This window comes from Bicyclus anynana, chromosome 12 (assembly GCF_947172395.1).
Source record: "Bicyclus anynana chromosome 12, ilBicAnyn1.1, whole genome shotgun sequence".
NCBI classification, from domain to species: Eukaryota; Metazoa; Arthropoda; class Insecta; order Lepidoptera; family Nymphalidae; genus Bicyclus; species Bicyclus anynana.
Genome location: NC_069094.1, coordinates 9,330,909 through 9,344,854, shown reverse-complemented (window position 1 = coordinate 9,344,854; position 13,946 = coordinate 9,330,909). Strand labels below are relative to the sequence as shown.

General features: G+C 36.5%; 1 protein-coding gene across 2 annotated transcripts in view; it reads left to right on the top strand.

Annotated features, from left to right (window-relative positions):
- Positions 1-13,679, top strand: part of LOC112053715 (disks large homolog 2) — a 52,516-nt gene extending 38,837 nt beyond the window's left edge. Inside the window, exons 8-11 of one of the 2 annotated variants that reach the window (XM_024093232.2) lie at positions 1,715-1,784; positions 2,473-2,716; positions 4,330-4,493; positions 5,797-13,679. In XM_024093232.2, the coding sequence (XP_023949000.1) occupies positions 1,715-1,784; positions 2,473-2,716; positions 4,330-4,493; positions 5,797-5,800 (482 nt within the window). In that variant the 3' untranslated portion in view covers positions 5,801-13,679. Of the gene's footprint in view, positions 1-1,714; positions 1,785-2,472; positions 2,717-4,326; positions 4,494-5,796 lie in introns of both variants that reach the window. The other variant, XM_024093224.2, reaches the window with a different exon arrangement.
- Positions 13,680-13,946: the final 267 nt, after the last annotated feature.

Genomic DNA, 13,946 nt, shown 5'->3' with positions numbered 1-13,946 from the left:
TGTATACTAGTAAGTGACATACACTGTAGTTGACGCGACGCACGCCACAGCGGTCGCTGCGTTGAGAAGCACAGGAGACCACGTGACACTTGTAGTTCTACCAGATGATGGATCCATCCCGCCCGTCCCACAGACAGTTCAGCTGTATATTAGTAAGTGACATACACTGTAGTTAAAGCAACGCACGCTGCGTTACGCGCTGTGCGTTACACTAGTAAGTGACATACACTGTAGTTGAAGCAACGCACGCTGCGTTACGCGCGGTGCGTTACGCTTGTAGTTCTGCCAGTCACTTGGTTTATCATACCCGTCGCATGGATCGCACCGTTATGTACCAGTAAGAGAATTACCACTGTAATAGGAGCAAGCGGTGATAGGCACTGTAATAGGTGACCATTATGACACTTGTAGATCTACCAGCGGCTGGGTTCATACCGCCCACACCGCTGTTTATTAGTAAGTGACATATATTGTGATATTCTTTTCTGTATCCAAAATTTTTTTACACCAATATTTCCCTTTTTTATTTCGTCCGCCAAGTAAATTTTCTACGAAAAATCGTTGGAAGTACAGGAAAACCTCATTCGATGATGTTTTAAATTCTGAAAATGACGATTTTTTCATTTACGGAAAGGTTTATCGCAGTTTTTGAATCATGTAGCTCCAAAACGACAAAAAGTTAATGAGATTTTGTATCGAAAATATTAAAATTTGTATATAATGTATATAAAGTTCTCCCTTATAATATCGTAAGGTCGTTAGGTGATATACTGATAAAATCCACATAAATGAAATAACTAAGTAGATTGCGGAAACTACGAGTGTATTCCGTGGAGAGTATCTCCCGAAACTATCACAGTTCAAAGATTTCTAAAGCTTGAAACTGTTTCAAACGTATTCGTATCTAATATAACACACAAACATTATTGCGAATTAGAACTTAAGAAATTATTGACTTCTTGAATCCGTCACGAATCTATATTATATATAGTTATGAGTACCAACCTTCAAATAAATAAATCAAATAATTATATAAGTATATGCTGATTTTTCTGCTCATAATATTCATACAGAAAATTATGCAATGCTAGCGGCCATTGACAATCAAGTATACCCACGTTTCTGCAGCACCCACCAGTATGGCTCACAAGCGTGCTACCGTTTGCGCTGCACGCTTGTGAGCCATATTGATGGTCAATGGCTGACTTAAGATATTTTTGCTAGTAATCTTCGTATATAAATAGGCTAAGTTATTACAATAAATTCAGTCCCAATAAAACTAAATCAATTTCACTCAATCAATAGAATTTTATTTTTGGCAATAATTTTTTTACACCTATTATGTATACAGTGTAAACTTAGCAATTATTATCAAAATAAACAAGAAGTATAACCAATAAAGGCTTTTAAAGAGTTTCGTCTTTACGTCAACGCTAAAATTAAGACTACTTAATAAAGTTCAACTCAGTCACGGGCTAGTAAGCGCTATATATAAAAAAATTAAAAGAAACATCATTTATTAGGTATAACCTGTCAATAAATATAAAACGACTTGACAATTTGTCTGTGTGTACTATGTACTTATTGTTCTAGACATTTCTATTTCTAGTTAGGCCATACATATAACTTCTGATATTTTTGTTATTTAACTAACAGTAAACTATTTCGAAAGATCGTAGCTTTCGAGGTATTTCAAAATAAATGTTATTTTCAGCAAGAACCCAAGCGACATCATGCTCGACGCTGCACGATCTCACCGAAGAGGAGTTGAGTAAAATACCCAGGTACATAAATACTGTTACAATACAGAGCACGTCCTGACAGATAGCATAAAGGCAATTTTATATTTTAAATATTCTGTTTAAATTCTTTCTCCTATATTTTTGCGACTTTCACACTTGATAAGTCGTCGTATTTCTAACATTACACTATTTCTTACATTTTAATATACTTACACATTTTGTATATTCACTTACTATCATAATTTAAAACTAGCTTTACAGGTATAACCTAATTCGCTAGCTTAGCACTAAATTATAAATCTAAAACTTACTTCTATTTACCTAAATATATACATAATACTACTTGCTATATAACAAGTAACATGTACACCTAAGGTCCTTTATTTTTTTTTGTTATTTGTTATTTATTCGTGTTAAAAGTAGGGATATATTTTGCGGCCTCGCTAACTGAAATCGAGATTTTAAGATTAAGAGCCCCCGCTCACCTACAACTTTTAGTTGGCCGACTTAGTCGGCAGATTATAGAACAGCTATAGCGTATGACAGCCCGCACATCTGTCCAACTAAATCACGTACAATTAAAAAGTCTAGCGTAAGCGTTTAAGCACTTAAGCGTTGAATTCCCTACGCCACTACAAAGCTACACATAAATTTTATTTAGGGCTTGGACAATTGGTAAATTTAAAACTATCTACGCTAGATGCAATTCTAATATACATTATGTTTACAGATGTGTGCGGATGGTTCGACTAGTGCGTACAGGGTCGCGGCTAGGAATGGACATTGTGGGGGGGTTAGGCGGGGAGGCAGACGAAACCGGCGTCCCGGACGACGATACTTGCGGTGTGTTTGTGTCCGGTGTCTCGACAGAAGGGGCGGCGTTTGGATTACTACATCGGGGCGATCGAATATTGAGTGTTGACGGCAGGGATCTTACAAGGGCAACACATGAACAAGCTGCGGCCGCTTTGAAGGTATGTGTATAGTGGGAGTAATTGATATGCTAACTGGCTGTCCCCGAATTCAATTGTCATTTAAACTTAGTGATTGAATTATAATAATAATCATCATCATTACCAGCTGGACAACCACTTATTTAAAGGTAAAAAACACCCAATATAAAATATAGAAATAGAATATAAAAATAATAAATATAAAAATAGTACATGCTAAATTACAATAATTGATTGGCTTAATATCTAGTATATTCATATAAAGCCAATATACTCGTATGCTCAGTTACTTTCTGTTAGGCTTCTGGTGCACTGAGAGCCAATGCTTGTAGATTGAGCAGTCCAGACACTAAGCCAGCGTGGTGAGAATCTCATTGTCCGAGGACCGCACACGATACCAGAAATTTGCGAATGACCGCAAAGAAATCGGGTACTCTGGCTATTGCGAACATGCCTGACGCGCTGCAGTACCGCGGCAACTTCAGAATCAGATATACAATAATGCGTATCGTTTTGTATATCAGAATACGATACGCATTATTGAATTGCACCCTGATGTTGCTGATTGCGCATCTGTTGTACTTGGCCTTCCAATAGCAACGGAATTTCTTTCAGAGACTCTTGACACCCCTTGTCTCGCGTTTGTCTTGCCTTTGCCGCTGCCTTTATTTTTAGAATCATCATCATTTACATTTATATCATTGTCAACCCATATTCGGATCACTGTTGAGCACGAGTCTCCTATTAGAATGAAATGTTCAAAATAGTTCACCACGCTGGCCTTTGCTCTTTATCTAAGAAACTTTCAACTCACAAATTCTTATTGTAAAAAAGTTAGTTTTTCTTAAACTCTTCTACGATGGATGTAGACTTACTATAAATGTAAGTATCATTTACCAAAATTGGCCTTTTAGGAGATCGTATCAAATTGTACAATCGACTAATGTAGCATGAAGGTGTGTGACAATTTCCGTCAATCGGCTTTGATGTCGATTTTGTTTGATACCTAACTAAATGAAGCGGTGAATACGCGCTCGAATTCAGACGCGCTAATACGTTTAATAGATGATATTGACTAACGTGACGAAGCGATCAATTACGATTGGATACTATACGTCATTAACTGTTGTTTTCTGTATACTTGCTACTGATGGTTTAGACATAAATCTAATGCCGGTGCTACATTATAGCTTCAAACATTTGAACACTTGAATGGAGCTACGAGTACCTACGTCTGACAGCTGATGAAGATCCAAAAATTATGAATTCATTTGTCGTCAATTCCCACGGAATTTCCCACACTAATATTATAAAGGCGAGAGAAAGTTTGTGTGTAAGTATGTTTGTTCCTCTTTTACGCTGCGGCTACTGAAGAGACTTAGCTGAAATTTGGAATTTATATAGATTTTACTCTGGATTAACACATAGGCTACTTTTCATCCCAGAAAAATCCATGGTAACTCGGGATTTGTGAAAAACTGAATTCCACGCGAACGAAGTCGCGGGCGTCTGCTAGTAATTTAATAAAACTTTTAAGATCCTTTGCTGGTGGTGAGGGGGGGGGGGGGGTCAGGCTTGCTCCTCCCTGGATCCGCTACTGTAAGTATGCTAAAGCTGTCGTAATTTTCAAGCAGTACTCAGGCAACGCAGTGACGGTGGCAGCGCAGTACCAGCCGGAGCACTACGAGCGACTGCGCGTGCGCATCCATGCTATCAATGCCGCGGCAGCCATGTCGCCGCACACAGGCGCGCGCGCACACATACCCGTTCGTCCCGATGTACATAGCATGTATCCGAGGTACTAGAATTTCTTTTATCATACCATTCCGTACCTCAAGAGGCAAATCGTTATCAACCCATATTCGGCTTACTGTTGAGCTCGACTCTCCTCTCAGAATGAGAGAGATTTTGCCAATAGTCCACCACGCTGGCCCAATGCGGATTGGCAGACTTCACACATGCAGAGAATTAAGAAAATTCTCTGAGTAGGTTTCCTCACGATGTTTTCCTTCACCGTTTGAGAGACGTGATATTTAATTTCTTAAAATGCACACAACTTTTCAGTTGTGTGCATGCCCCGGACCCCACCGGATTCGAAACCACATCTTCCGGAAACCGAGGTATAGGTCATATCCACTTGACTATCACGGACTCGAGACTGAAGACTTTGGTGTTCGCTTGTGATTTGTCTATTTGTTAAGACCTTTTATTTTGGTAATTCGATGAGTATCCAGTTGAAATTTAAACCTAATACTCAAGTCTGCAGTTCCATGAAGTTGTGAGTAAATCAAACTTGCGTACTTAAATTAAAATAGATATAACCGTTTATTCAGCAAAAAACGCATGTTACTAAACTCTCAAGGGAATCAAAATTCAAACGGTATTTCCCACTTACCTAGAACTATGAAAGGCAAGTAATATCGTTATAGACAACGATGTTAGAAGAAAAAAGAGGTAGATAGGTTATACGCGGACCACAAGTGGCACGTTAAAACTATGCTAATTAGCAAACCTGAGCTCAGCCGCCGCACTGTCATCGCGCCGTTGACAACGCCGCTGAAATAATTTGTGTGTGTCTGTTGTAAACATCGAATGTGGTTTATGTAACCTATCTACCTCTTTTTTCTTCTAACATCATTGGATATAAACTACAAACAAAAAAAACTAAAAAGTCTACATTTGTAATTAAATAAAAAAGGGGGTTTGAAATAGTACCGAAAATAAAATAAATATATTATAAAAACCGAATAAATAGACCAAATTATTTGGCTGCTTGCCATATAATAGAATTGACTGTTGAGAGATTTACAGAAAAAAAATGTGTAATTAAAATAAAAACTGACGTTTCAAAAGTGCTTGTAAAGTGAGCCTACATGAAATAAATGAATTTTGAATTTGAAAGTTTTAAACAAGAAATTCATACGCTTCACTATAAAAACAGGCACTGTAGTAAAGTAACAAAATTAAATACTACTTCCTTCAAACCTAACGGCAGTATTTTCTCTATTTCGCTGAGAATTTACTAATATTTTCTCTCCGATATACAATAAATAAACAAAATAAACGGATTCGGTTCAAATTGAATTTCTATTTTGTTTCAGGTAGCAGTGATCCAGCTGCGAAATAGAATGTAATAAAATTTTATAAGCGTAGTTAGTGGACATACAATGTGGATTTTACAAATTAAATGATAACCGTTTCTATTTTACAGCATTTGTTAAAATAACAATTACGTTCCATGGAAAACTGTAAAATTTTACTGATAAGATAAAATTCTGTTTTTATTGTAACTATCTATCATTTGAAGTTATTTAAATAAGAGTTTATTGTAAGGACTATTTATAACAACTGTTATAAACTGTAATTGTTATCGAGACCCTCTGGACACAGGTTTCATATTTATTAAATGGTCTGCCCTAATAAAAAATATTAAGTTTGAGAACTTTCTATACGTATTTCATATAAAAACACTAGCTGACTCCACACGGTTTCACCCGCGAGGTTCCCGTTCCCGTAGGAATTCGGCGATAATATCTAACCTATAGATAGCCTTCCTCGATAAATAGGCTATATAAGTTTCTGAGATTAGCGCGTTTAAACAAACAAACAAACTATTCAGCTTTATAATATCAGTTTAAATAAACACGAAAGTGGAAAACCAAATTATTATTAAAAATATGTGGTTGTCAACTTCACCGATAAAAGAAATCGATAGCTGCATTAATAAAATTCTGGTAACTCGGTTTTGTCTTAAACGGGTTTTTTTGTTATTATTCAATAGCTAGGTAGCTATATATGCTTTGTTTGGTGATCAGCAACAAGCTACAGTGTATCGTTTGCTCAAAATTGGCTGACACGCTGTCGCGTGTCTCGATTACGTATCTTAGCTTCTATAATAGTTTTGCCTTGCATATTCAGTACCTTGTAACATCTATCAATATGTGTCATCTGTTCTATCCGTTCGTTCGTTCATCATTCATTCATCCGATTGTGATGAAACTTTCATGAGTTGTGAAAAGCACGCTCACGTTTTGGTTCGAAAACAAAATATTTCCATGCAAGGCAACACATGTCGCGTACAGCAAGTTTTACATAAATTTTACCGCTACTATCGAAAAGCGTCAATATTGTAAATTATTCAGCGGTTGGTTCACAGATCTATATTTAAATAGATACCGTGCAATCAAGCGTCCCTGACATATTTGTGCATTGCACCTTTATGAAATTTCTTTTTTTACTTAGCTGGAGCTTTAGCAGTTCTTAGCGGGTGGGAGACTTTGGCCGCGGCTTGTTACCACCCTACCGACAAAGACGTACCGCCAAGCGATTTAATGATGTCGTGTAGAAACCGAAAGAAGTGTGGATTTTCATCCTCCTCCTAACAAGTTAGCCGGCTTCCATCTTCGACTGCATCATCCTTACCATTCAGGTGAGATTGTAGTCAAGGGCAAATAAACAAAAAAAAAATTTTAATAAAAAAAATTCAACCGACTTCCAACTCAAAAATTAACCTAAACTAAAAAGCAAAAAATAACATCTTACCTATGTGCTACCTTCTGATCAGTTTGAAGGCGGTGCCAAGCCAGTGATGTTTTAATTCAAGCCGTTTAAATTACACAACTTCTGTGGTTCTTTCAGAAACGGCTTGAATTAAAACATGACACTGGATTGGCACCGCCTTCAAACTGATCAGAAGGTAGCACATAGGTAAGATGTTATTTTTTGCTTTTTAGTTTAGGTTAATTTTTGAGTTGGAAGTCGGTTGAATTTTTTTTATTAAAATTTTTATTTTTTAATTTTTAGTGTTAGCACACCTACTGAGTGTGAACTGACTGTCCTCCGTCTTCATCACCAGACCCCCTATGCAGTCACAATCCATATGGGTGGAAGTTATCATCAATATAAAATTTATCAAGTCCAAACACAAGAAAGCTACTGTGAACCGTCGAGGAGTTCCCTTAACTCTTCTTCATCTTCATCACCAGACCTCTAATACAGTCATAACCTATCCAGGTGGAAAGTTCTCATCAATACAAAATTATCAAGTCAAAACACAAGGTAGCTACTGTGAACCGTCGAGGAGTTCCCTTAACTATCCTTCGTCTTCATCACCAGACCACTAATACAGTCACAACCCATCTAGGTGGAAAGTTCTTATCAATACAAATTTATCAAGTCCAAACACAAGGTAGCTACTGTGAACCGTCGAGGAGTTCTCTTCACTGTCCTTCGTCTTCATCATCATATAGTCCCTTAATATAGTCACAACCCATCTAGGTGGAAAGTTCTCATCAATACAAATAAATTAAGCCCAAACAAAAGGTACCTGCTGTAAATCGTTGACGAGTTCCATCGTCTGTGTATCGGCTCCATCATCAGACCAACTCCAGACCTTCATAAAATTGTAGTGGTTTAAAATACCTTATGGAAACACTAACAAACGCACTAGCCGTCTCTACGATTTTCAAAAGTTCCCCTCGATTTCTCCAGGATGCCATCATCAGATCCTGACATGAAAAAAATGGGACCACCCTGGAATCAAACCCTTCAAAACCAAAAAAGAATTTTCAAAATCGGTCCACAAATGACGGAATTATCGCTGGACATACATAAAAAAAAAAAAAAAAAAAAAAAAAAAAAACATACATACAGCCGAACGTAGAACCTCCTCCTTTTTGGAAGTCGGTTAAAAAAATACTACATCTGTTTGAATTTTGAATCGTAGCTAGGAATGATTTTAGATTTTTACAAGGCTTTATTTAATTTTCCCTGTCAATATGAGTGAGTCAAGTTTTGGAAGGAAAATAGAAACCAATTACCTGACGTTTATTGAACTATTGGTTTGCTTGGGTATATTTGTTAACAATGGTATAGGTATAAAAGGTTTCTTGTTTATTTGTTACGTATAGGGATTCCTGAACTAAAAGACATGAACCTGTCAAATATGGGCTAAATCTTCTTGAACACTCGAGTACAAGAGCATTTACTAGCATAACACTTTTTTTTAAAATATAATTATTCGTCGATTTAAATTTTATGTTCATTACATTTGGAAATCACTAGATAAACACTCGTGACGTCATAGTGGAAACGGCTTAATTGTATACCATTGTATGAACAAGCGGCGTCTACTAAACATGGTTCCGTGATTTGTGTGGATTTATGCTTCAAAGGCAACAATTGGGGAATGGATTGACACGTTCCTGTGGTCGCTATAGCCCCGGATCACCCCGTATTATAGTACGCGCGTTAACAACTGAGTCTTAGGGCCATAAATCATTTCTCTATATCTATCTCGCTTGCACTTATGGGTCTTATGGAGCCGTCTAGTGAAGGGTGTAACAATGAAAGACATATTATCGATAAGTAAAGTTTATTATCGTATCTTGTTCACAAAATTAAAAAAATTAACAATATTTGATTTAATATAATACATATTTCATATTATATAATTATTAACTAAATAAAATTAATCTTCATCTGAGTCTTCATCATCAGAATCTTCGTCTTCTGCCAAATTTATTATAAGCGGCGCGTGATCTCTAATTAGAGCTTTTTGTAAATCTTTGTTTTGAAGTTCTTCGGCATGCCTAACACATTTGGCCCAGTCTTCTCGTGTGACATTTTCTATAGCTCGGTGGAGGTGATTTTCGACATCTGCTATCTTGAAGGTATTATTATTCTTCGCAACTTCTCCCTTTACTTGTGCCCAAATTAATTCTATTGGGTTATATTGACAGTGATATGGAGGGAGCCTTATTACTTCATGACCTCGTTCATTTGCCAGATGGTCTAAAGCGTAGACCTTCTGCGGGTTACTGGCTTTTACTTTTCTTATTAATTCTTCAATAATTTCGTTGCTGGAATATGGAATCTTTTTCTTTGTCAACCATTCTTGAATTTCAGCTTTCCTCGTGTTTCTTGTGGGTATCTTTTCCAACTGTATCGAATGATAGCTTGCGTTATCGACAATTATAACTGAGGGCTCTTCAAGTAGATTCAGGAATTCGGAAAACCATGCCATATATGTTTCGCCATCCATTTCTGTGTGGTAATCAGCATCCTTTGATTTCACCGCTTTAAATATTAGCTTCGCATCTGGAACGAAGCCAGTCCTTGCAGAACCCGCATGGCAAACTATTAATCTTTGGCCTTTTCCCACAGGCTGATTCTTGAAACCTCCTTCATCGTTGCTTCCAAGCCACATCCTCTTTCTTGCATGGTTTTGATTAATCCATGTTTCGTCTAGATAGAAACGTGGTCGCTGATCGTTAGTTCTTCTAAGTAAATCCAATTTCCTTAAAAAGTCCATTCTAGCACAAACAATATCAGTTCTTTCCATTAAATATTTACGTCCTTCGCTATTTTTCTTATACTGGAACCCAACCTCCTTCAGTAGTATTCTCATTGAAGTGTTGCCGCATTTAAAATCGGGTAATTGTTCACGGAATTTTTCTAAAATTTTCGCCACGGATGGATACTCTCCATTCTCATAAAATGAAGCTACAGTTCGCTTCAACACACTTTTATCAAAATCGTCAATATTAGTGACGGTTTGTGGTTTCTTAAAATTTGTTCTTGGTATACAGGTACTGCCTGATTGTGATACTTCCGTCTTGATTCGGTCCACTGTCGCTCTGCTCACACCACAAACAAATGCGGCCATTTCACGTGGTTTGTTGAAATTTAGAGAAGCCACTTTATTCGGATCACTTTTCAATTCATTGAGAAACAGGAATACGTTGTGAATCAGTGTTCGAGCTTGAGGGCTAATATCGCCATGTAATTTCTTCAGATCAACGTTAGAAAATAAAGTATCCATAGTGCGCAACGAGTAACACATGAATGTATTTATTTAATTGCAGTAAACACATTTATAGCAAAAAAAATACGCAATGCAATTACATTAGAAACCGACCAATCAGAATCGTCCAAATCATTATTGACTCATCATTAGCACGTGCGCAGGTAGCCGTTTATCGATAATTAGGGTGCGCAGGTAGGCGCGCTGCACATTCCTATCTTTTTTGACTTTTATGACCGGACGACTCAGATGATAACGCGCATACTATAGGCATATAAATGCACGAACTCTCAACACCAGACTCTCGATATTCTATTCATTATTATTATTCACTCTTGGTCTGAGAGCTGGCGAACATTTTTAAATAGGTATTTAAGGCAACCTGAAAACTTGCACTACTTCTCTTATGCTATCCTTAAAAATAACTAAAGACCTGGTTGGGTTGTAGTGAGATTTCTTTTTTGCAAAAAATATCCTTGAGGACTTTTTTTTGTTGCAAAAATTTTTATATATGTATTATAAAGTAAGCCAGATTATTCAGTTGGGTCGTTAATATGCAAGCATCTGGCAAAATAAGTAAAAACCGTACTGGCCATATGATTTTCTTTTTACTCTTCAAATATTCAATTTTAAAGTACCTATAAAAATACCACATGAATAATTACAAAAAGAAATATCTTAGAGGATATACAAAAAACCCCTCAGCTAGGTCTCCAGTTGTGAGTTATAGTCTGGCAAGTTCATTGATAACACACCCATGATATGCGGGCGACAGGGGGAAAGACTTCGCGGGTGTTAAATCGTGCATGCGGGGAAGTGACGTGCATCAATTGTGGGGTTTTCATTCATCACTACACGCCCCCTGGCCCGCGCGGAACATCGGGAGTGTTACGAACGAAGTTGCCAACCTATAGAGAAGTCTAGAAGAAATACAGGATAAGTTTTCAACTTGGTCCAAATACTTAACCAAAAATATTCACCAGCTCTCGGAATATCTAATTACCAGCAAAACTTATGAGCAGGTTTATACTTCTGTGGTATCTGTAATTTGCACCGCTCGTAATAGACTCGCTTCTCATTTCGCTTTTCTGCAAGCGGAGCTATTTTGCTTTGTATGTCAGGCGTAGGCGTTGAGAGTTCATTAAAAATGTGGTGGAATTAATGAACACTCGATTGTGATAGAAAAACTCAATTAAATATTAATATTATCATCATTAATTTATGAATTACTAGCAGATGCCTACGACTTCGTCCGCCTGGAAAACACTGTTAAAATAAAAGTAGCCTAATCCTAATATTATAAACGCGAAAGTTTGTATGGATGTTTGGATGTTTGTTACTCTTTAACGCCGTTACTACTGAAGCGATTTCTTCTGAAATTTGGAATGGAAATAGATTTTACTCTGTCTCTGATAGGCTACTTTTTATCCCGAAAAATCCATGGTTTCCCGAGATTTGCGAAAACTGGTGATTTAGATGATATGAATGTTTGTTACTCTTTCAATTCCACACGTACGAAGTCGCGGGCGTCCGCTAGTAAGTTATAAGTTACTCCATAAGACATAAGTAATTTAGATAACTAGCCATACAATATCTGCCAGCGAATGACCTGTCAAAATTGGTAAAGCCGTTTTAGATTTTTTGAAATAAATAGGTAGGTACCGTTAAAAACTGATTACGAACAAGCACTTCTTGTTTCATTCATTTGAATATAAGTAAGATTTTAAATGAGTGAATTGGTTACAAATTGTGCTCTTTACCTTATAGATATTATGTGCTATGTGTTTCTATGTGTGTTTTGCTCTGTGTGCTTTGTGATATAAATTTGGTTTTGCTAACCCCTCGCTCTCAGAAATAGCAAGGTTTGCTCTCGTAGTCAGTCATTTAGGCCGTAACTTGTGTATAAAAAAATTAAACCAAAGGAAATGGTTAAATGTAAATAGAAACTCATAAATTTATACGGTACCTAATCACATACGTCCGCATTTAGTATTTTGATCAGACACGCCTAAAAGGACGCTCCCAAAATGCTTTGAAAGGGCCACCGGGTTTCAATAGAAATTTTTGAGATATTTTATGACATATGCATAATAATAAGGCCAATTTCATGCATATCTCATACCTTAACTGAGTTATTTGAAGAATGGTCATGAAAATAACTATGGGAATGTATTATTTACAGAAAAATAGAGTCTCATAACATATATGGGAGCGACGATAGAGACAGTCATCACATTAATATTATTAAGGTGAAATTGAACCTGAACTTTGGAATGGAGACATGCTACCACATAGAATATTTTATATCCCGGGAAATCTGTACTTCCCGCGGGATTTGTGAAAACATGAATTTCATGCGGACGGTCACTCAGTTATAAATCACAAAGCAGCAAATTATGATTTGAATAATTTTAATTAATTGACACTTCATGATCGTGCTTAATTCGTTTTTCAGTATATATGGTAGAAGTTTATTGCATCAATATTAAAAAAAGTATTTGTGTCTGCTCATATAAATTGGTGCATACTTCCCAATTCCAAAAGTAGTTGTTATATGGATGTTAACTTGGCTGGTGGGAGGCTTCGGCTGCGGCTATTTACCACCCTAGCGGCAAAGACATACCGCCAATAATTTAGCGTTTCGGTACGGTACGGTGTAGAAACCGAAAGGGGATTTTCATCCTCCTCCTAACAAGTTAGCCCGCTTCCATCTTAGACTGCATCATCGCTTACCATTCAGGTGAGATTGTAGTCAAGGGCTAACTTGTAACAATTAAAAAAAAATGTTTTAAAAATAAACCATTAGTGATGTGACCTCGCTTGAATGACCTCTCTTATCATGCATTGTTATTTTAATGACAACTATGTATTTTACTTTTCATTTATCTTAGTCTTAAGACATTCTTTAGCTACATTGGTGTGAATAACCAAATCTTTGTGTAATATTGTATCAAAAAGGCACATAATTCAAAATAATAACAACGTAACCAACATTAAAACCGTATCAAAATTAGAAACTGAATTCTTTGGTTTTTCAGACCAGTGTCTTAGTAATAAGTTAAATGTAACTAACTCTATTTAATGTATTGATGTACTTACTGATAAAGATTTTGAACTGTGATATTAAATTTAATTGTAATTATTATTATGACACAGTGGAAGTTAATATACATGGATTAATATATTGTGTTTCTTTTCCATCCCAATTTATTTGTAACTAGCGGACGCCCGCGACTTCGTCCGCGTGAAACTCGATGTAAACTTTCAACTACCCCTACCCTACCTCTACCCGTATTTATGCGTTTAAATATAGTCCAAAAAAAATCAAAATTTTTAAATAAAAAAATGATTGTTGTGCCTCACTCGACATAGATAGGTATAGTGTGTCGCGGACTTTTTTGTAGATATTTATAAGATCTACAATTAATAAGAACATTTTATGGTTTT